At 42.3% G+C, this 24,763-nt stretch overlaps 1 protein-coding gene across 1 annotated transcript in view; it reads right to left on the reverse strand.

The window, feature by feature from the left end:
• The window catches only part of LRRC63 (leucine rich repeat containing 63), a 59,580-nt gene extending 38,921 nt beyond the window's left edge, over window positions 1–20,659 (reverse strand). Inside the window, exons 1-4 of the mRNA XM_047755815.1 lie at window positions 20,575–20,659; window positions 11,456–12,145; window positions 10,652–10,720; window positions 6,612–6,775 (exon numbers count right to left, since the gene is read on the reverse strand). Coding sequence (XP_047611771.1) covers window positions 6,612–6,775; window positions 10,652–10,720; window positions 11,456–12,145; window positions 20,575–20,659 — 1,008 coding nt within the window. The remainder of the gene's footprint in view (window positions 1–6,611; window positions 6,776–10,651; window positions 10,721–11,455; window positions 12,146–20,574) is intronic.
• Window positions 20,660–24,763: the final 4,104 nt, after the last annotated feature.

Below are 24,763 nucleotides of genomic sequence, written 5' to 3' on the forward strand. Positions count from 1 at the left end.
AATGGCTGGAGGATCCAACCCCAGCTTGTAGTGAAAGGAGGCATTGCTACCAATGGATTAGGTTGTGGTATGTACTGTAAGAGAGTGATAAGGTTCATGGCTAAAGCATCTTCCAGTTGACAGTACTGGTTTCAAGTTGCCCTTTTTTTTTCTTTTGGCTGCACCTTTGGCATACGGCAGTTCCAGGGCCAGGGGTCAAATCTGAGGCACAGCTGCAACCCAAGCCGCATACCAGCTGGAAGGAAACTGAAACAACTATACAACATGCCTGTGTCCCTGGGTTGGATCCTTTTGATACAATGAACATTATTGGGTAAATCGGCAAAATGTGCGTGGGGTCTGTTGATTGGATAGAGTAATGAGTCAAAATTAATTTCCTGATTTTGAGGGCTGCTCTGTGGTTATATAGGAGAGTGTCCTTGCTCACAGGGAATATGCACTCAAGTTCTCGGGGGTTATGAAGCACAATGCCCGCAGGTGTTCTTTACCCTTTGCTGACAATACTTCTGTAAATTTTAAATCGTTGCAAAATTAAAATATTAGAAAATATGACATTTAAAACCTCGGGGGATAGAGTTAAAATCATGATTATAGGAAAATGTATATCCTTAATAAAGAAGAAAAGGAAAAGGCTGAAAAATCAATGATTCTCATATTTATATATATTTTTTGTCTTTTTGCCTTTTCTAGGGCCGCTCCCGAAGCATATGGAGGTTCCCAGGCTAGGGGTCTAATTGGAGCTACAACTGCCTGCCTACACCACAGCTCACAGCAACACTGGATCCTTAACCCACGGAGCGAGGCCAGGGATCAAACCCGAAACCTCATGGCTCCTAGTCGGATTCGTTAACCACTGAGCCACGACGGGAAGTCTGATTCTCATATTCTTATCAAGAAGTTAGAGAAAGAGCAGCAAATGGAACCCTCCCAAGAGGAGAAACAATAATAAAGATAGAACAAAAACTTAATAAAATAAAACACATAGAATGGAAAGAGTCAGCAGATCAAAAGGTTGGCTCTTTGAACAGACAAGTAAGGAAATGTTGTCCGAGTTTTTACGTTTTAAATTTTATTGAAGTATAGTTGATTTAAAGAGTTTCTTAAGTCATCCCAGTGAGTGTCCTGGACACACAACGCTGATGAGAACACTTTCCTGTTCTTACTGGCTGTTACGCGTCATCCTTTGTGAAGGATCCGTTGAAGTCTTTTGTCTTGTTTGTTTGTTAATTTACATGAAAGGCAGAAGTCTCGATGTCCACACTATGACTTTGCTCTCTGGTGACACTTTTTTTTTTTGTCTTTTTGCTATTTCTTGGGCCGCTCCCGTGGCATATGGAGGTTCCCAGGCTAGGGGTCGAATTGGAGCTGCAGCCACCGGCCTACACCAGAGCCACAACAACTCGGGATCCGAGCCGCGTCTGCAACCTACACCACAGCTCACGGCAACGCCGGATCGTTAACCCACTGAGCAAAGGCAGGGACTGAACCCGCAACCTCATGGTTCCTAGTTGGATTCGTTAACCACTGCGCCACGACGGGAACTCCCCTCTGGTGACACTTTTTTAAAACTGGTGTCAATTTTTAAAATACTAACTGTTCCCAGCAATCATGCTAAATTTACTTATTAATGGGATTTTTTTTTAAATTTCCTTAATCTTTTCTCCATACACTACTATGTTTTCTGCTAATAAATGCAGTTTACTTCTTCCTTTTTAATCTTTATGACTTTTTCTTCCTTACGATACTGAAGTGGCTGGAACCTTCATTACAGTGTAGAATAACACCGAATGGCAAATTTCTCTTGCCATGTTCTCAAGCTTATGGGAAAAAGTATTCAATCTGTATTAGTGGTTGTAGATTTTCTTAGGCATCTTTTATTTAATTATGAAAGGTTTCTTTTGGAATTCCCTTCATGGCTCAGTGGTTAACGAACCTGACTAGGATCCATGAGGATGAGGTTCAATCCCTGGCCTCGCCTCAGGGGGTTAAGGATCCAGTGTTGCAGTGAGCTGTCGTGTGGGTCACAGATGCAGCTCCAATCTGGCATTGCTGTTAGCTGTGGCATAAGCTGGCCACAGCTCCAAATGGACCCCTAGGCTGGGAACCTCCATATGCCTCGGGTGGGGCCCTAAAATAGCAAAAAAAAAAAAAAAAAAAGAAAAAGAAAAAAAGGTTCCTTTTAACCCTAGTTTACTTAGACTTTTTTTGTTTTGTTTTAAATCTTTTTTTTTTTTCCTGCTTTTTAGGGCGGTACCCACAGCAATATGGAAATTCCCAAGCTAGGGGGTGAATCAGAGCTATAGCTGCCAGCCTACGCCACCACCACATCAATGCAGGATCTGAGCTGACTCTGTGACCTACACCACAGCTCATGGCAGTGCCAGATCCTTAACCCACTAAACAAGGACAGGGATCAAACCTGAATCCTCAGGGGTACTAATTGGGTTCATTACCACTGAGGCACAATGAGAACTCCTTGCTTTTAAATCTTAAATGGGTATTGAATTTTGTCAAGTTTTTTTTTTTGCATCTACTGAGATGATACTGTTGAGAATAAACATTGATTTTCAAATATGAAAACAACTTCACATTTCTTGGGAAAGCTTCACTTGGTCATGGTACATGGCCCTTCAGTTAAAATTTTTGATATATCTGGATTTGATTTGCTCATATATTTTGAGGATTTTTGCACTTACATTTATGAAAAAGACTGGCCTGTCATTTTCCTTTCTTGTAATATCCTTGTCTGCCCTTAGTAGGAGAGTTACACAGGCGTCATAAAATGAGTTAGCAGGTGTTCTTCCTCTTCTGCTTTCCGAAGGAGTTGGGGTGCAGTGGCATTATTTCATTATTTCTTCCTTCCGTGTTTGATAGAATCACCACTGAAGTCCTCTGTGCCTGGAGCTTTCTTTGTGTGAAGACTCAATTAAAATTTCAGATTTTGTGGGAGTTCCTTTGAGGTGCAGAAGGTGAAGGATCTGGTGTTGTCACTGCAGCAGCTGGGGTCACTGGTGTGGCACAGGTTTGACCCCTGGCCCAGGAACTTTCACATGCCACAGGCATGACCGAAAAATAAAGACATGAAATAAAATTTCAAATAGATCTTTTAACAAATGCAAGATTTTCTGATGTTCCGGCTCTTGTTGTGTCTGTCTCAGCACATTGTGTTCTTCACAAACTGTTTCCATTGCATCAGAGTTGTTGCATTTATTGGGAAAATGTTGTTCTTGTTATTTCATTAGTTTCTATTTTAAGGTCTGTAGGAAATGTGCTAATTTCCCATTTTTAGATTTTAAATTTGGTGTTTAGAGGTTTTTTTTTTTCTTAATCATATCATGGATGTAGCAACTTTATTAATTAACAACAGTTACGGATCTGTAGTCTTCTTATAGTATCTTTGTCTTCCTGGGGTATCTGGGTTATACTGGCATCTTAGTGATCAAAATGTATTTCCCATATGTATTTGGACTGCGTCCATGGCTTGGCTACCAGCTCCCCAAACCCTTGGAATTTCCTGAACAATTAGAGATAATGGCAGCGTCTTTTGTCATAACACGCGTCTCTTGTCACCAGTTCCTGAAATTGCTTCAGAGCCATAAAAGTGAAATGGGGATCTTGTTATTCCGAACAACCCTCTTTCCACTACTCCTGGGTTTATGTTCATGAGGTGACTTTTGAAAAGCTCCTGAGAGTGGGGGCTGGTTGCCAGAAGACCCCCACTCTTGTGATTAGAACGATTGGAACTTTCCATCCCCCCACCTCTGAAGAGGGGAAGGGCTTGAAGATCCAATTCAGTCATCAACAGCCAATGATTTAATCAATTGCAACCACTAATGAAGCTTTCATAAAACCCAAAAGAGCAGACGTAGAGAGCTTCCAGCTTGGCGAACACATGGAGACTGGCGTCAGGAGAGAGGCACCTGGAGAGGGTGTGGCGTCTCCGCACCGTTGCTCGTGCCAGGCCCTCTGCCCCTCTTCTTCTGGCTGCTGATCCTCATCCTGTGACGTCCTTTGTAACAAAGTGGTGGTCAAGTAAGCGAATGGGTGTCCTGAGTTGGGTGAGCCACTCCAGCAAATTAGTGGAACCCAATGAGGAGGTCATGGGAATTTCTGATTAAACGTCGTCAGGAGTTCCCAGTTCCCATCGTGGCTCACTGGTTAATGAACCCGACTATTATCCATGAGGACGAAGGTTCAGTCTCTGGCCTCGATCGGTGGGTTAAGGATCTGGTGTGGCTGTGGCTGTGGTGTAGGTCGCAGACATGGCTCAGATCCCGTGTTGCTGTGGCTGTGGCGTAGGCCAGCAGCTACAGCTCTGATTCAACCCCTAGCCTGGGAACCTCCATATGCCATGGGTGTGGCCCTAAAACCAAAAAAGTCAGTGGGTCAGAAGTAGAGGTAACAACCTGGTCTTGTGCTTGGCACCCTGAGTTGGAGGGGGTGGTGGGAACCTCTCATCAGTAGCTGGATGGTCATACTCACAGGTGACAATCTGGACTTGTGATTGGCATGTGAAGTACAGTCTCCCGGGACTGAGCCCTTTACCTGCAGAATCTGATGTTTTTTTGTTTGGGGGTGGGGAGATGTTTGTTTTTTAAATTAAATTTTATTGGAATACAATTAACTTACAATGTCGTGTTAGTTTCAAGTGTACAGCAAAGTGAATCAGTTATCCATATGCATCTATCCATTCCCTTTCAGATTCTTTTCCCATATAGGTCTCTGCAGAGGGCTGAATAGATTTCCCTGTGCTGTGCAGTAGGTATTTGTTACGTATCGATTTTGTATAGTACTGTGTAGATGCCAATCCCAAACTCCCGATTTATTTCTCCCCCCCTCCCCACCCCCTGCCAACATATCCCTACCCCAAACAGTTCCCCTTAGGTAACCATATGTTTGGTTTTGAAATCTTTGCGTCTCTTTCTATTTTGTAGGTTCTTTTGTATCATTTTTGTAGATTTGTGGAATCTGATGTTATCTCTGGGTAGATAGTGTCAGACTTGAGTTGAGCTGTAGGACACCCAGCTGGTGTCTGAGAATTGTTTGGTGGTATGCGATCCCCTACCACAGTGGCATTGGGTCCAGAATATTATTAGAGGTGTCTCTTCTGCTTTTTGTTTTCTGGATGATTTTGACATGAATAGGCATTTGTTTTTCTTTAAACGTTTAGCAGCATTCACCCAGGAAGCCATCCAGTCCCACACTGTTCTTTGTTGGGCGGTTTTGATTATTTATTCAGTCTCTTTATTTTGTATAGGTCTGCTCAAATTTCTGCTTGTTGTTGTCCGTTTTGGTAATTTGTGTTTTTCTAGAAAATGTTGCATTTTATCTAGGATATTTAATTTTCAGGCATACAGTTGTTTATAGTATTCTTATAAGAAAATACTATCCCTTTTATTTCTGTGAAACCAGTAGTGATAGTTCCATTTTCATTTATTTATATCTTGCCCTTTTTTTCTTAGTCTAGCTAAAGGTCAACTTTATTAATCTTTTCAAAGAACTGACTTTTGGTTTCATTGATTTTATTGCTTTTCTACTATTTCATTGATGTTTGTTCTCATCTTTATTATTTCCTTCTTTATGCTAATTTTGGGTTTAGTCTGCTATTTTATTCAGGTTCCTTAAAGTGTAAAGGTAGGTTATGGATTTGAGATCTTTCTTCTCCACGTAACCCTTTCCCACAGCATCTCCCATCATCAGCATCTCCCATCATCAGCGTCTCCCACACCAATATATTTGTTATAATCAATGGACGAACATTAGCCCATCATTATCAACCTAAATCCATAATTTATGTTAGAGTTCAGACTTTGTATTGTTTATTCTATGAGTCTTGACAGTTCTATAATGAAATGTATCCATTTTGACAATACCATACAGAATAATTTCACTGCCCTAAAAATCCCTCTATTCTTCCTACTTGTCCTCCCCGCCCCTCAGTTCATAGCAACCACTGATATATCTACTGTCACCATAGTTTTGCCTTTTCTGGAATGTTTTTTTGTTGCTGTTGTTATTCCTTGTTTATTCCATTACTACCTCCTTGGTGTTTAATTTTTTGCAATTTGCCATAGCGATTTCTTTCTATTAACCTTTATGTATATATTAAAAATAGTTTCTGGAGTTCCTGTCGTGGCTCAGTGTAAATGAATCTGACTAGTATCCACGCAGGTTGGATCCTTGGCCTTGATCATTGGGTTAAGGATCCGGTGTTGCTGTGAGCTGCGGTGTAGGTTGCAGATACAGCTCGGATCCAGTGTGGTGGCTGTGATGTAGGCCAGCAGCTGTAGCTCCCATTTGACCCTTAGCCTGGGAACTTCCATATGCCACAGGTGTGGCCCTAAAAAGAAAAAAAAAAAAGTGTCGTAGGAGGGGTTACCATGAAGATTACAATTGGCATCCTAAATTTAAAACAACCTAGTTTGGATTGATACCAAGTTAACTTCAGTAGCTCACAAAATTCTTATTACTACATAACTCCACCATCCCCCCCACCCCATACACTTTCTGTTGCTTCTTCGATACCAGGGAGAGTAACTTAAGGTAGGAAACCTAAAGTAAGAATAACTAATGACTCGACAGGAAATTGCCATTAAAAAGATCTAGCATACCTTAAGATTCAGTGCGTTGTGTCCATGTATTTGACAGTTTATTATCGCCAGGTCGGTCATGGCCATTATTGTTTCATATTGAGTTGCCACAATAGTCTTAAAACCTTCACCATGTATGACGTTTTCCACTGGTGATTCTGGTGGTTTTCTAGATTGAAGGCTCCCTAAATGAACAAGAGAAACATGAAACTTAAATATGTCATCACTTAGAGTGAAAGTTAAAAGCTAATTTTGTTGTGGTAACAGTAAGTCATCACAAATAGTTCACCTGCACATATCCAATGGAAGAGATACCCCACGGCCTTCACCCACCAAATCTCACTTGGTTCTCTTTGCCAAACTTTTTTTTTTTTGCTTTCAAGGACCGCACCTGTGGCACATGGACGTTCCCAGGCTAGGGGTCAAATCAGAGCTGCAGCTACTGGTCTGTGCCACAACCACAGCAACATAGGATCTGAGATGTGTCTGTTACCTACACCGCAGCTCACCCCAATGCTGGATCCTTAATCCACTGTGTGTGGGAACAAGGATCGAACTCGAATCCTCATGGATACTGGTCAGGTTTGTTACTGCTGAGCCACAATAGGAACCCCCAAACTTTTTTTTTTTTTTTAAATATTAGATAGCACAGTTGTCTTTCAAAAAGAAAACCATAAGCTCGTAGATTTCTACCTGGATAGATTCCACAGTGCCTGAGTCTCCCCCCGCTCCCTGCCGGTTATGGGTGCATATGAAAGTTCCTGGCCCAGGGAGTGAATATAAGAATCTAAGCTGTGGCTACAACCCACGCCTGGCCAGGGATTGAACCCGTGCCTCTGCAGAGACCTGAGCTGCCACAATCGGATTCTTAACCCATTGTGCCACAGTGGGAACTCCCAATCTGAGTCTTTTTGTACCTTATGTAAAAATATCTTATCTTACTATGAATCACATAATCGACTTCTTCCTTCACCAAAGGACATCATATAAGCATAACTCAGACAGAGATCACTTCCCAAAGAGCAACCTTGCTTTTTTCCTCAATATCACCTTGATGCATGATTCAGATACCCTGGATGGTTCGTCTCTTCCCTCAGTTTGAAGACCTCACACAGGAAAGGAAAAAAAAAAAAAAACAACCCAAACAACTCAGGAGTAGCCAAGCAGCAGCCCCTTACACTTCTGTTATCATGACTCTTGTGGATTTGACTTTTTATCAAAAACAGCCTTTTTTTGATAAAGACTATATATATATAGTCTTTTCAGGGCTGCACCCACAGCATATGGAGGTTCCCAGGCTAGGGGCAGAGTAAGAGCTGTAGCCACTGGTCTATGCCACAGTGACCTACACCGCATCTCATGACAATGCCAGATCCTTAACCCACTGAGCAAGGCCAGGGATCCAACCTTTGTCCTCACAGATGCTAGCCAGATTCGCTTCCGCTGAGCCATGACGGGAAGTCTGAAATACATTTTACATTCCCAGCCATTTTTGCTGCATTGCTTGATGCAACATATTCTACAGGCTTAGTGATTCTTTTTTTTTTTTTTTTTTTCCAATGGAAGCACCCAAAGCATATGGAAGTTCCCAAACTAGGGACTGAATCAAAGCTGTAGCTGCCAGCCTACACCAGAGCCACAGCACTGTGGGATCCGAGCCCCATCTGTGACCTACACCACAGCTCACGGCAACACCAGATCCTTAACCTACTGATCGAGGCCAGGGATTGAACCTGCATCCTCATGGATCCTGGTCAGGTTCATTAAACGCTGAGCCATGAAGGGAGCTCCTGGGGTACATCTTTAAGTTCTTGTCACAGGAAGAAACTGTGAGGTGAGGGATGTTAATTTATTGTGATGATTCTTTCACCACATATTCATGTAGCACATCATGGGGTTGTACACCTTAAATTTACACAGTTAGATGTGAATTATATCTCAGTGAAACGGGGAAAAAGAGGAGGTTTTATGATTGGCATATTCTGTGTATAACCTCCCGCTAAACAACCTGTCGAATCATTAATTTGTTACATTACTTTTTCTTTTCTAAAATTTTATTTGACTCTGATTTTTAAAAATAGAAATTCCAGGAGCTCCTGTCATGGCTTAGTGGTTAACGAATCTGACTAGGAACCATGAGGTTTTGGGTTCGATCCCTGGCCTTGCTCAGTGGGTTAAGGGTCTGGCGCTGCCATGAGCTGTAGTGTAGTTTGCAGATGTGGCTCAGATCTGGCATTGCTGTGGCTCTGGCGTAGGCCGGCGGCTACAGCTCTGATTTGACCCCTCTCGGGTGGGGCCCTAGGAAAAGGCAAAAAGACCAAAAAAAAAAAGAAAGAAAAGAAAAAGAAATTCCAGCTCTCTGATAAAAATACTCCAAATTTTTATTTTCTTCAACAGGGTAATCATAGTCACTTTAAAATCCTCTTTTGAAAATGCCAGTATTTGAACCAGTGGTCCTCTTCCTATTGCCTGTTTCTTTCTACTGATTTTCAGACCTTTTAGCCTATTTTTAGGATGCCTCGTGATTTTTAAATTTATTGCTGGACGCTGTGGGTGAACATTTTAAAGGGTCTGGATAATATTACCTGTCTCTACTAAACTTTAGGCTTTCTTCATCAATGCAAAAAGCTATCACTTTGACTTATCAAGGTTGGGTTTTGAGTTTTGTAGGCGATAATCTCTCTTAGTTTTGTCCTTTCTCTTAGAACGTCATTCTTATTCCCAAGGCACAGGTCTTCAACTGACAGCCCTGTGCGTTTACCAAGGCCCCAGCACTTTGGCAGACCTTGAACTCCAGTCATTGTCTCCTGTGCAACTGTCAAAATCTACACTCAATTCCTTAGTATCTCAGCTGATGTTTTCTGCTGTGTTCCTGCACGTGCCCATTTAGACGTTAGCCAAAACCCTTATGGGAGTATGCATGCAGACATTTAATTCAGTTCTTTTTTCTTGGAGATAATTACCCCTCCAAACCCAGCTGTACTGTCAGCTCTGAGGTCTGAGGGCCACCTCCTCAATCCAGTAAAACTGTCACCTTCTATCTGTGCCCTACTCCCAACATCATAAATGCCCTCGGGCAAAAGCCACAGTAAATGTGCAGCTAATTGAGCTTATTTCAAGGATTGTAGCCACTCAGGTCATGCTCTCAAGGGTCACTCTGCCGTAACGTTAATGGCTTTTTTGTAGATTTGGGGCAACTTTAATACTTGCTTTTGGTGGGAGAGTTTGTCCAACAGACACAGTTGCAGAAACAGTAAGCAGAAGAAATATATCCATGGGAGTATCAGGTGTTGGAATGATCAGATCCAGATTTTTCAGTGACCTAATGACATTTGCTTACTGTTTCTGCTCGTTTTCATTCATTTGGTCTTTCTTTGTGTACCTGACCGTTGTGAATTGTTTACTACACACTGTATTTGTGAAATTGTTTACAGAAATAATGTGAGATCTAGAAGGATGTAATCTCTCTTTAAAGATGATTTTTCGTTTCTGCTAGGTAGCTAAGGTCAAAGCACTTAAAACGGTGCCTGCCACATGGCAAGCAGTTACTCTCACGATTGCGTGTCTCTTCCCCACTCAGATTAAGAATACTCCAGATTAAGGGTTCCCCTTGTGGCGCAGCAGAAACAAATCCAACTAGTACCCATGAGGACGCAGGTTCGATCCCTGGCCTTGCTCAGTGGGTTAAGGATCTGGCGTCGCCACGAGGTCACAGATATGGCTCGGATCCCGAGTTGCTGTGGCTGTGGCATAGGCCAGGGACGGTAGCTCCCATTTGTCCCCTAGCCTGGGCACTTCCATGTGCTCGGGTGTGGCTCTAAAAAAAGAAAGAAAAAAAAAAGTGAAAAAGGATACTCCAGTTTTTCTGTTCCTGAGGACCAAGTTGGATTTATAGCCAACACTTTAAAAATAGTTTCTGAGTAAATAGCTTAAGGAACTGAACATGAGGGCAGACATACGTGTGAATTACACACATGTAACACACAAAATCACGAATACCATTATGGAAGGGCAATCATGCATACAATTTTTAAAAAGAATTCTGTAAACCTAGCATTTACCTTTACGTGTACCTTGGACGCTTTGCTTTGGGGCACTTTCTACATGTTCATATTCTGTTACACGACTTTCTGGGGAAAAAAAATTAAAAATAGGAAAATGTTCAGAACCTTGTGAAAATTCATGTCGAGGGTGTTCTGCCTTCATTATAATTGTTCATCTTTTAATGAATCGGGATTAAATGTGAAAACGTGCCCATGGAGGTATCCATCCGCCTTGGCATTCTGCTTCTAGGGTTCATCTAGACCCCCTTACAGGTAACTGTTCATCCTCCCTGCTCTTTTCTCTTAGCTTTTCTGACCCTTTGAACGGCTCTCACTGGCTCCCATCACCACTCTCTGGGTGGAGTTCCCAGTCTGGCCCCGGCAGACTGCAAGGTCAGGGTTCCTGTTATTGCATTCTGCCCCATGTGTTAACTGCCCGGGCAAGAAAGCTGTTCCACCATTCCATGCTGCAAAGCCCAGGAGGAACGACCTCTTTTTTTTTTTTTTTTTGTCTTTTTGCCATTTCTTGGGCCATTCCCGTGGCGTATGGAGATTCCCAGGCTAGGGGTCGAATCAGAGCCATAGCCGCTGGCCTACACCAGAGCCACAGCAACGCGGGATCCGAGCCGCTTCTGCGGCCTACACCACAGCTCACGGCAACGCCGGATCCTTGACCCACTGAGCAAGGCCAGGGATCGAACCCACAACCTCATGGTTCCTAGTCGGATTCGCTAACCCCTGAGCCACGACGGGAACGCCAGGAACCACCTTTTTTTTTTTTTTTTTTTTTTGCTTGAATGCCTTCTCTCCCCTGCACTGTACCTGCCGGGTTATTACAGATGACGCTCAGATTGGATTTACCTATCACGGACTGTCTCAGAGGTTTCCTTGGCAAAGTTGGTGTTGGTATGAAAATGGGACCTGGAACATGAGTGATACTCAGCGTCACTATAGGACAGGGTCGTAGACGGTCCGGCTGCTGTGTCTCTGCTTTAACAGGTGTCCTCGGTACAGGGATCGGCACTGTTGCGCTTAAACGTAGCAGGGGCTGCTTAAAAGTATAGGTTCTGTTTTGATAAAGCATATGCTCAGCGTGAACCTCCTGGATGTTGGGAGGAGGCTCTGGAGAAGGGGCACCTGGGCGTTTGGAGAACTCTGAGGAGAGAATCAGAATGTTTTTTAAAATGTCTTCTGATTTTCTGCCACTTTCCATTTTGCTAATTTCTTTTCGGAAAACTCGATGCGAAGCTGAACAGCACCTTGGAAAAAATATGCACCCAGTAGCAGTCTCTGGAATGTGCCAGTCAATCCCCTTAGAAGGTTTTTTGGTTGTCGAAATAGTAGTCACTCTTCTTTGTACCTGATGATCAAGAAGGAGATTTTGAATACTGACTGGGGGTTGTGATTGATTTCTCGGAAGGACATCAGGAAAACTAGTTTCAGCTCTTTCCCTTGAAGTGGTATTATCTTCAGCGAACCGTACACGTGGTAGCTTAGTTTGACCAATCTCAGCTAAATCCAAAAAAGAAAAAAATAAAGCCCAGTCAGATTATATTTCTCAAGGTGTCCTGGGGTAAAACTATTCATGTCTCAGCATTCATAGCTTTCCTTTATCCACTCATCTTCTCTCACCTTCTAATCATGTTTCTGGGGAGTTCCTGTCATGGGTCAGTGGGTAATGAACCCGACTAGTATCCATGAGGATGCGGGTTCGATCCCTGGCCTTGCTCAGTGGGTTAAGGATCCGGCGTTGCTGTGGCTGTGGCGTAGGCTGGCGGCTACAGCTCCACTTGGACCCCTAGCTTGGGAACCTCCATATGCCGAGTGTGTGGCCCTAAAAAGACAAAATAAAATAGAATAAAGTAAAATAAAAATGTTTCTGTATATATTCATTCAGCTATCAGGGCTTTTGTTTAGCTGACCACGATAAAGTTTGAGTGAACAACTGGAGAATTGAAAAGGCTAAGTTAGATTCGATTTAGAAAGAGGAGGGAGCTACTCTTAGAAGAACAGAATTGATGGAGAAGAGTAGGACATAAAGGAAGATTTTTGAGCAGTTGCCGCTAAAACTCTGGTCATATAAAAGGGGAAAAATGATTCAGTGGAGTTTGGCTGTTTAGCATTTATCATTATCTCTTCCTCATTTGAAACTTCTTTGAGCAGAAATTTACATTTCTTTTCAATGCCAGATGTCAGACCAAGGTGTCTTGTTTTGTTTTGTTTTTTGGCTGTTCCCTGCCCCCGCCCCGGGACCAGGAATCGAACCTGCACCACAGCAGCAACCCAAGCCACTGTAGTGACAATGCTGGATCCTTAAGCAGCTGCACCAGAGGAGCACTTGTCCACAAGGTGCCTTGTGAACATGATAACATTGTAATCACAACATACACAAATCTATACTGGTTACAACAGGATGGATTCTTTCCTCTTTTAGGTCCAGAAAATATTCTGTGCCTTCATTCGTAGGGACCTCACTACATCATATTATGCTTTCTCTTGCCAGTGTGCCAGAATGTTAAATGACATTTTTGTCTGTTGCCTCAGTTGAGTACGATAAATGATGAGGACCTCAACATCCTAATGAGGGGGTCATAGATTCATTAAGGCAAGATTTGCAAAGAGATGGCCAAGAGAAGGCCAAGTCTCACCTGTTGTCTGTATATAAGCGATGACTAGAGGTTGATCTGCCTTCAGAGATTTCTTTGAAGTACAGCTGAAGCGTGCTCTGTTTCCCTGATCTCCCGCCGCCCCACAGTGGGTGGAGGAGGGGGATTTATGCCCATCTCAAACCCAATTAGGGGGACTCTCAGAGACCTGTCTCTGGAGAACAGGAGTGTGCACTGCAAGGAGGAGAAAATAATCTCTTACCACTCTCTGCCCACATCCCCCCCCCCGCCCCCCCCCCCCCCCACCCCGTACCTAGAAAGCAGCAAAAATGTATTGGTCCACTCAGTGTTGTGTTGCAACTAGAATAAGACAAGAGAATCCTTGACACTGCTTGACCTCTGTCCCCCAGCATTTCAGGGCTTACATAGACTGATGACTAATTCTCCCCTTCATCCTTAACTCTTTAACTCTTCCCCACTCCTAGCCCCACCTTCGAAGATAACAGAAACTAGGATTTGGGGTGAGGAGTCAAAGAACCAGGGGGAAGAGTGTATCCTGCCTCTGTTTCCCTGGGTTTGTCTAAAAATTAGCAGACCTGGTCTGGGCTGAGAGAAAGGGCAGGGTTTGCTTGCATGCTAGATCAAAGAAAGCATGGACCTAGATTGGACTTGGTTAATATCTAAAACTGAGACAAGGCTAATAGATGAAAGTGACTAGAAAAGATTTGAGTGTGAATTTCAAGGGCAGTAGTATTTCAGGTAAATAATGTTTGCTTTCTGCTTATGTGGAACTAATCACAGCCAAGTCATTCAACAAAATGGTTACGCCAGAGTCTTCAACTTTATTTTCTCTCTCTCTCATCTTCAAACAAGACATGAGAACATGAGCGAAATCTAGGTGACACTGGGTTTGGCAATGACGTTTCAAATATGACACTAAAACAACAGTCCATGAAAAAAATTGGTCAAGTAGGACTTCATTAAAATGAAAACCTTCTGTGTGAAAGACATTGTCAAAAGAATTTTAAAAAGAGCCATGTACTGGGATAAAATATTCACAAAACATACATCTGATAAAGGACTTGCATCCAAAATAAAGAGTTCTTAAATTCAACAATAAGAAAACAACCCAGGAGTTCCCGTCGTGGCGCAGTGGTTAACGAATCCGACTAGGAACCATGAGGTTGCGGGTTCGGTCCCTGCCCTTGCTCAGTGGGTTAAGGATCCAGCGTTGCCATGAGCTGTGGTGTAGGTTGCAGACGCGGCTCGGATCCCGCATTGCTGTGGCTCTGGCGTAGGCCGGTGGCTACAGCTCCCATTCAACCCCTAGCCTGGGAACCTCCATATGCCGCAGGAGCGGCCCAAGAAATAGCAACAGCAACAACAACAACTACAACAACAAAAGACAAAAACAAAAACAAACAAACAAACAAAAACAAACAAAAAAACAAACAACAAAAAAGAAAACAACCCAAATGAACACAGCGGCTCTAGCTTTCTTTTGCGTAGTATCAGTATGCTGTATCTTGCTCTATCCTCTGTTTTTAAAAAACCATACATCTAATATACCTGTGTCTTTATATTTAAAGGACGCTTCTTGGAGACAGTATATAGTTAGCTCTTGTTTAATATCCTCTGACTGTTTCTATCTTTTCGTTGGTATACTTAGACCATTTATATTTTAATGAATTATTGACATTGTTAGTTTAACATTTGCCACGTTTTTCTGGTTTTGATTGAGAAGTTTAGGAGTCAATTTCTCTCCATCAATTTCTCAGTTTCATTCCTCTCTTAGCATATCGAGTATACTTACAAAAATCTTTACAAAGTGGTTGCCCTCGAGTTTGCAGTACACCTTTACAACGAATCTAAGTCTACTTTATTTATTTAGTGCTTATTGAAAACACTGCACTGCTTAATGGGTTGGCAACTATCTTTTAACAGAGAATTCCCAACTCCTCCCCCCTTTCCTCATAACATCACTGTCATTCATTCCATTTATCCATATGCTATAGTGACCCAGTACCTCTAAGGTGCTGCGATTCCTTAGAACAAATAGTTATCTATTAGATCGGGTAAGATCACGTATTTCTTTTCCCACACTCCTCTTTAGGTAGACCTGATTTTCTGACTTGGTTCACTGGATACAGATTCTAGTTTAGTGTTGTTGTCTTCCTTCCAATACTTTATTTATTTATTTATTTATTTTTGTCTTTTTTGCTGTTTCTTGGGCCGCTCCGGCGGCATATGGAGGTTCCCAGGCTAGGGGTTGAATCGGAGCTGTAGCCACCAGCCTACGCCAGAGCCACAGCAACTCGGGATCCGAGCCGCGTCTGCAACCTACACCACAGCTCACGGCAACGCCGGATCCTTAACCCACTGAGCAAGGGCAGGGACCGAACCCGCAACCTTGTGGTTCCTAGTCAGATTCGTTAACCACTGCGCCACAACGGGAACTCCCCTTCCAATACTTTAAATATTTCACTCTCCTTTTTTCCTGCTTGCTTGGTTTCTGATAAGAAATTCAATGTAATTATTATCTTTTTTTTCCCTCTATCGATAGGTATTTCTCCCCTCCCCCCGCCCTGGGTTTATTTCAGGATTTTCTCTTTGTTTTTAGTTTTATGCAATTTTAATGTAATATGCCTAAGTGGGTTTTTTTGTGGGTTTTTTTTTAATTTTTTTATTCTGGTAGGTGGTTCCTGAATTTCCTGGATCTGTGGGGGGTTTTGTGATTGGTCATTACATTTCAGAAAATTCTCGGCCATTATTACTGCTGATGTTTCTTCGGCTCCCTTCACTCTTTGATGTTTCCATTGCGCATCTGCCACACCTTATGTAATTTTACCTCAGGCTTAGGTCTTCTCTTTTAAAAGCTATTACCCTTTTTATTTTTTTGCATTTCAGGTGGAGGAGTCTCAAATGGTCCATCTTCAAGCTCACCGATTCTTTCCTCGTTCGTGTCGTGGCTACTGATGAGCTTGTCAAAGGCATTTTTCATTTTCATTACAGTGTTTTTTATTTCCAGCCTTTCCTTTTGATTTTTCCTTAGAAGTTCCATCTATTTAGCTTACATATCTGTTATTACCATCACGATTCTTAATATACCCATCGTAGTTATTTCCAATTGCCTGTCTGATAATTCTAGCATTAATGTTATATCTGAGTATTAGTCCGATGCTTGCTTTTTCTCCTCAGACTATTTCTTTCCTAGTCTGCTTTGTAGTTTTGTTGTTGCTGAAAGCTGGGTGTGATGTTTACAGGTAATAGGAACCGAGGTAATTGTAGCTGTAGGTATCAGAGACTTAAGTTCCCTTTGTTTTTCGTTTGCTTGTTTGTCTGGTTTTCTGCTCTGTTACTTTTGGGCTTCCCTACAAATTCCTTCTGAAATTCTGCATATTTATAGCTCTCTCAGTTGTAATCCATGGTTATTATATTAGAGCCCTGTTGAGGTAGAGGTAAGGTGTTGGGGAAAGAAATTTTTCCATATTCTTATGAATAAATCCGAGATTTCGAATGTGCCTAAATCCCTTCCCTTGGGTCAGATGAGCTCTGGTAATCTCGTTTCCCATAGGAGGCAGGGCTTTGAAATGGATGATGCTCTGGGAGTGTTTCAGAATGAATCCTTTGTCCTTCCTCCTGGAGGAAACAGGAGAAAATTTTTGTTTGATCCTCATGAGAACCTGTTAGGGTTCCTGGGAGCAAAACCCACTGCAGTGGAGAGACTCCCCAAAGACTGGGAACTCAGGAGTTTTTCATTCTCCAGCTCATCCATACTCAACCTCCAGTAATTTGTCAAAATTAAGCATTGAGGTGTTCCTGCCAGTTACTGGCTTAAGCATCTTCTAATCCCGGTAAGCGGATCTTAGCTGTGACTCTGTGTATTTACCCGTCTCTCCAGATTTCAGAATGGCAGTTTGCTCTGGTGACCCACATTCTCTGATGGATCTAAGAAAATTCATTGATTATCAGTTTGTTCATTTTTTTCTTGTGAAGATGGGAGGGATTACTTCTAATCGCTTTACATTTTGTAGCTGAACCGGAAAGTCTCCTCCTGTTTATTTTTCAGACCATTATGCCCTGGAATTTGCCACCTTGACTATCAAAACTATCATCACAAAGTTATTATTGACATCTTGTTGCTAAATCCAATGGATGTGCATCATTATTTATCTTTCGTTGACCTCTTTTTAGCATCTGATATTTTAATCCACTCTATTCTCCTTGAAACTCACTCTCCCCTTGGCTCCCATGAAAACATTCCCTCCTTTCTTCCATGCCCCCCACCTTGGTGGTTTACCTTTGCTGTCTTGGCAATTCCTTCACGTCCTTAATTTATTGTTTCGTGTTTTTAAGGGGTCTAGCATCATCCCTCTTCTCACTCTAATTCATTTTCCATGTATAATGATAATTCTAAAATCTGGGTCAGGAAGCCCTAAGCATGTCTAAATCAAGTTCATCAGCAGTTTCTATTCTCCTTTATCTCAGAGAGGTACACCTGCTCTCTCTCTCACACACACACACACACACACACACCCAGAATTCTTCATTCCTCTTGTGTTAGTTTCCTCTGCCTGCCATAATGAATTACCACAAGCTTGGTGGCTTTAAACAACAGAAATTTATTCTGTCACACCTCTAGAGGCCAGGAGTCCAAATCAGCATCGCTGAGCTGAAATCCAGATGTCAGCAAGGCCAAATGCATTTCACTTTTACTAATTCCTCAAGTCTTCCTTCACATCTCATCCCTGCCCAGAGTTTCTCACATTAATTGGACATAAATTCTATGCTGGAGTTCCTGTTATTGCTCTGTGGGTTAAGAACCTGACATAGTGTCTGTGAGGATGCAGGTTCGATCCTTGGCCTCGATCAGTGGGTTAAAGGTCTGGCATTGCCACGAGCCTGTGGGTAGGTCACAGATGCAGCTTGCATCTGGCATTGCTGTGGCTGTGTTGCAGGCTAGCAGCTTCAGCTCAGATTCGACCTCTAGCCTGGGAACTTCCATATGCCACAAGTGCGGCCCTAAAAGAAGGGGAAAAAAAAAAAAAAAAAGCTCATTTAACTTCAGGTCATTGAATCTCCGAATTGCCAAAGGCAGGAAGAGTCCCCACATAAAAGAATTATCAAACGTAAAATAACAATACTGAGAAACTCTACTACAGAATAAACTTCAACCAAAATATGAATGGAAAAACTACAGGAAAAGAACTGGTAGTCAGCAGTGTATCTCCATAACTGTGGGTATTATTATTATTACAGAACAGACTGTAAATGAGGAAATATAGAACAATATAGAAATGTAGAAATGACAATGTAGAAATGATGTAACAAAATTTGGTAGAGAAAGGAGAGGAAATTTGAGATAACACAGGTGTATTGATTCACACACCTTTATTTTTAATTTTTTAATTTTATTTTTTTTTGTCCTTTTGCCTTTTTCAAGGGCCGCTTCCCGAGGCATATGGAGGTTCCCAGGCTAGGGGTCAAATTGGAGCTGTAGTCACCGGCCTACGCCAGAGCCACAGCAATGCAGGGATTGGAGCCGCGTCTGCAACCTACACCACAGCTCACGGCAACGCCGGATCCTTAACCCACTGAGCAAGGACAGGGATCGAACCCTCAACCTCATGGTTCCTAATCAGATTCGTTAACCACTGTGCCAAGATGGGAACTCCTATTTTTAATTTTTAAAAAATGTTGCATTTTTTATATTTTTGCTTTTTAGGGCCACACCTGTGGCATAGGGAAGTTCTCAGGCTGGGGATCCAATTGGAACTGCAGCTGCTGGCCTACACCACAGCCACAGCCACCAGAATCTGAGCCGCATCTGCGACCAACCCCACAGCTCATAGCAATGCCAGATCCTTAACCCACTGAGCAAGGCCAGAGATGGAACCTGAATCCTGATGGATACTAGTCGGGTTCATTTCTGCTGTGTTACAATGGGAACTCCCCGATTCACACATCTTTCATAGCCATGGGTCAAAAGGTAATAATTTAGCATTGTAAATCAAGTTATAGATGAGGCGTATTTTTACAGTATAAATGTTGACACTAAAATAATTAATGTTATCAACTAAAGTCAGGAAGTGGAGGGAACCGAAAAGGGGAAAGATGAGAATATATGCTAATTTTATCGTTGTTTATAAGTAGGGAGTCCGTAGATACCATGTCCAACGTGAGGGTTAAGGGTATTATATGAAGTTATAATCATCAAAGTGGTTCATCTGACTTCATAGCCCTTATCACAGCATAACTTTACATTTAATGATATGATTATTTGATGCCGCCGGAGGGTAACCAGTAATGAGGCGTGGCAGAGTCTGTTTTGCTATTATGTCTCCAGTTCTTCGCACTCTGCTCAGAAACACAGTTCTGTTCTAGAGCGTCTGTGCACACTGAGTTACCCAACACGGAGCCATTGCTTCTTGGGAAAACACAGAGGCATACATTTTCACCATTAAGACACATTGCAGCCTTCTCATGCTTGGGAAAGGTAGACAGCACGTCAGTACTTACTCTTGGGGGCTATTTTAGGCAGTGAAATCGGCCACAAAAAGTACAGAATTTGGAAAACCTGGCACTAATAAGATCGGGAAAGCAGCAGTTGTTTACAATGTGAGCGCTGAAACAGGAAGGCGGAGCCCTAGCCTTTTTCCTTACATTATCCTGAGAGTTACTATAAACACCTCCCCCTCCTGGGAGTTCCCATCGTGGCGCAGTGGTTAACGAATCCGACTAGGAACCATGAGGTGGCGGGTTTGGTCCCTGCCCTTGCTCAGTGGGTTAAGGATCCGGCGTTGCTGTGAGCTGTGGTGTAGGTCGCAGACGCGGCTCGGATCCCGCGTTGCTGGGGCTCTGGCGTAGGCCGGTGGCTACAGCTCCGATTCAACCCCTAGCCTGGGAACCTCCATATGCCGAGGGAGCGGCCCAAGAAATGGCAACAACAACAACAAAAAGACAACAAAACAAAACAAAAAACACCCCCCTCCTGCACACCGTGTCACTGTTATGAAAGGAGTGAGGAAAAGCTGTATGTACCGCTTTGAAGTGTTCCTCATAATTTATTTTGGGGCCAAAAAGCCAAAGTATAGTAAGTACCATGTGCTAATTTGGGAGTTGCAAATAGATTCTAGCAGTTAGGTAAATTCACTCGTACAGAATCCACAAATAAGTAGAGTCAATTCTGCTTGTGGAAATGAATTGGATCTTATCCTACAACAAATCTAAGTTGCAGGCCATTCGTGTCTTTCACTATTAGTGATGCTGAGCTCTGCAGGTTGAGAAACTTCTATGAAAAATAAAGCTAATAACATATCTGATTAATAAACATACCTGGACGGGCTTTCTTCAGACATAAGGACAACTTAGGGAGTTTGGGAGCTAAAGGTCTCCGAAGAAGTAGAGGGTGGTTTTGCATTTTAATAATAAGCACTGTTGTTCACAGCTCTTGGTTGAGAACGGAAAGGTTTTTGAATCTGTTTGAATTGTTGCTGAAAAATAATTCAGTAGAATCCACATTACATCCTAGTGAGAGTCCTTCTGCACTGATACTCTACTGGGTCCAAATGGAATTCCTATAAAAGAAAAAGAGGGAAGAAAATAATTTTTTAAAACTTCTAGAAAGAATCTAGATAAAATTTAAGTGTGTAATAAATACAAAAATCTCAAAATACACATACTATTACCAACAGGATCATTCTAAAATTTCACGTTAGCAAAAAGTTCAATCTGTCAGTGTTATTTCAATTAGTAAGTACGGATTTTCCAGAAGAGTAGAAATGACACTCATTTTTTTCTATCTCCAAAATGTTATCAGTTTATAAATTTGGAAAGAGTTTTTGATCAAAAGGGTGAGGAAAACTCTCCATGGCCACCGAAGAACCACAGTATCTAATTGCTCACAACTAAGTTTTCTGTAATAATGACTTATTTTAAATTTCAACCACTACAGTTGGGCCATAAGTCTATAATCTAAAGATAAAATGGTGTTCAATATAATAAGATTTTCTTGGCTCACAGTCTCAATGACAAATGGCATTAGAAATGATGCCAGAAGATAGAACCAAATATGTGTGCTTGGTTCTCAGGACATGGAAGTGCCTGGCTCATCCCCATCCGTTGACAGTCTGGAAGGGAAGGTTCTGGAGCTGCACGAATGCACCCTTTTTATCCCCCAAAGATGACTTCGCACACAGCACTCAAAGTATGCTTCCTGGTACGCCCCACTTGATGCCAGTACTTTTTCTTTTGTATTACTGGAAGAGACGCTTGGAAATATTGGACTATCCCTTAAGGCAATCAGCTGCTTCTCAAAACAACTGGCTTTTTCTCTTTTATCTCCTTTTCCTGGGCATGTAGGCAGGTGAAGCCCAAGTGAGGTTGCAAGTCTTCCCGCGGGACGCTGTCCCAAAAGAAAGCACCCAGGCCGCCCTCACCCACCGCCCAGATGCCTCCGGACGCCCGCAGCAGAGGGGCCCTAGCAACGGGACGCCAACCCCGCCAGACGCGCAAGCGCAGGAGGAGAGGGCGGGGCTGGGCAGGGCGGGCGGGGCGCGCGCCCACCCGTGGAGCCCGCACTCGGCCCCGCCCCACCGGGCGGTGCCCGGAGCTCTTGAGCCTCGCTCAGCAGGCGGTGTGGGGCTGCCGGAGGAGCCCGCTCCACGTGCACCTGCTGTACGGAACCCCGCGGTGACAATCGTTATTACTGTCTTTATTCTTAACGACAATGACCACTATCATTTATTTACTTTTCTCGCTTGCAAGATGCTTAACTCGGGTATCTAGGGTCCGGGCTGCCGGTCTTCGACGCTGCACCTCTGCGCAGCAGGGTCCCGTGGCTGATTTTGCAGTGGCCTTCGAAAAGCGAACGTTCTGTTTTCTTTCTCTTCCTTTAGTGCAACCTGTTTTTGTCTTTCTGATCCTTTAAAGTTCCTGGATGAAGAGGAAATGTGTGGGAAAAGGGGGGTGGGGGGAGCATTAAGGAAGGATCTAAGCGGGCTTTAAAAGAAACCCATTTCTCACTGTTGTGGTTATTTGTTCTGACTATCGCATTGTGACTTGGGTCCTGGTGTTGATGGATTTGTACTACAGTGATCAATTCCATCGTGTGTGTTTGCCTGTATGTGCATATGTTTCTCGGGAATTTGAGGGAGGAAGTGTGAGAGCTCGCTAGGTAGGTGTCTAAGCCCAACTCTGAAAGTAAAGTAGATGCAGCTTCCTTCCTGTCTTGTGTTTTGTTACGTTCTTTAAGGACAAGTGTAGGAACTGTAGTAACAGTTGTTTGAAGATGAGAGACTTCTGCGTGAATCCTTAGAGCTTTGGGGATCTTTCACGATTTACTCCCTAACCAAGTCTTCTTGTTTTCCTTAGGAGCAAGCATATATTTTAAAAGTCGATGAAAAAAGTGAAAAAGTATTTCATCAGACTCTGGGAAATATTATGCACCGTGTTTTCCTTTATAGACTACTGGCATGTGGTTTTTTTTTTTTTTCCTTGTAAGATGACTGCGTCCCAATTAAATAATTCAGACCATGAATTTATTCCACTTTTGTGTGTGTCCACCGCAATGACTGGGTAGCTCCTCAGAAAGACGAGAAAGTTGATGACGATAGATAGATCTGATTGCTAGGTTTTGTCTCAAATTATATTTGTTGTGCATATTTTCTAAGTGTGAAAGTGTTTATGTTTTTAGCGATCAAAATGTTTATGTTCCAATAGATAAATCGAGTCAGGTTCCTGTCCTCTTAGAAGTTGTTTGAACCATGACAACTCCTGGGATTCATTTGTGCTAAATAATGCTTGACCTTTAAAATTTGTGCCTAGAATTACACAGTCAAAATCAAGACCATGTGCTCATCAGTAGTTTTTAAAAAAATGCTTTGTCACACATGGAAACAGGCGTCTGGCTTCTTCATTCTCTGCAGATTTCTTCTAGTGTGTACCAGGCAGAACCTAGGGCTATTTAATATGTAACCTCCTTAGGTGTGACTATTTTATCTTCTTCCACTTACTGCTTCTGTTGCTTGGCACCAAACCTGTAGGCAAATGAGACAGTTATTATGAAAAATTAAATCTTTGGCTTTGTGTGGTTTATATGCACGTATCAGTTTTTCTAGCACAAACTGCATTCTTCGTCTGTGGAAATGATATTCAGGCTGGATTTAGAAAGTGCACATCTCAGTCAATTTGGATTTGTTTATTATTTTTATTTAACTTATTGATTTTGAAATGACTTTTGAAATGATCACTACCTCAGTTTCCTTTTCTCCTTTTTAAAAAAAAAATCAGGTCTCTTTATATAATGTAACTCCTTCTTTGACCTTAAGGGTTTTCATTATCTGATGTACACAGTACAGTTGGTTTGTCCCGTTAGCTTTACAGTTTGGCAGAACCATGCGATGAAGCTTGTCAAACTGAACCACAACACTTTCAGCAGATTGTGAAGGAGGCCACGGTCATGGTGAGGGCCAAGGTTATATACATCCTGCGTTTTTGTTTTTAACGTTGCCAAAATAAGATAAAAGCCTTACCAGGTACCCCACAGATAATGCTATTGATTTTCCTAGTGAGTGGGGAATCCTGGGGGCGTCTCAGATTTGCTGTGGGTGAGAGGAGACAGCTCTGTTGCAGTGGTGTAGGAACTTGCTAGAAATCTTCACTATTTTCTAGACACCTCTCTGTCTGTCAGTTTTCCTTTTAAATAGGATGGATGTTTACTAAATCGTTTGATCCGTGTAGATTTAATCCCACATTTTACTTTATGGAAAGAACTGCAGTAACTTGTATTTTTATGTTCAGATGAGTTCAAAAAAATGAAGAGTTATTTTTGAGAGCACACTGGGGAAACTGCTGAGTCCCCAGGCTAACCCAGGGCAGGAAAATACTTTGGGGAAAGAGGTTATTTTCTTTATCTGAATTTTCTTATAGCTGTATTGGGAAAAGCCTTTACTCTTTACCAGTGACCAGAGAACATGTATACATTTATTTTGTGTGTTTCCATGCTGCTGCATAGAGAACAATTTTGTATTTTCTTAAATGTTAATAAAGACATTTTGAAGAAGCTGCTTTTCTTTTTGCCTCTCGTATCTCACTGCAAAGGCAAAAACTTCATTTTTGTTCTTAATTACTTGGGGGCCAGTTATGTAGGTTTTTTGTTTTTTGTTTGTTCGTTTGTTTTGTTTTGTTTTGTTTGTCCTTCAGGATATTAGTTATTTCCTTTCTTTTGTTTGAACTAGAGATTTGTCCTGTGATTTCTCCCCCTCCAAAAACAGTCATTATTAATAAGGAATGTTATACACCTGCATCAGAGAATTAAAAAAAATTCCCAAACGTAATGAAAGAACAATGTCTGTCTGTTGTAAAAAGCGTCTTCATGAATTCAGCCATTCATTCCAGAATGATCTATTGGAACCTGTGGTAAGGCTCTTTGCTAGATGCTCAACTTTAAACTTGATCAAAACAACTTGTAATATTTTATTTGAGCCTTTACAATCGTACACATTGAAATGAAATTTTAAGTCCT

This window comes from Phacochoerus africanus, chromosome 13 (genome assembly GCF_016906955.1).
Source record: "Phacochoerus africanus isolate WHEZ1 chromosome 13, ROS_Pafr_v1, whole genome shotgun sequence".
NCBI classification, from domain to species: domain Eukaryota; kingdom Metazoa; phylum Chordata; class Mammalia; order Artiodactyla; family Suidae; genus Phacochoerus; species Phacochoerus africanus.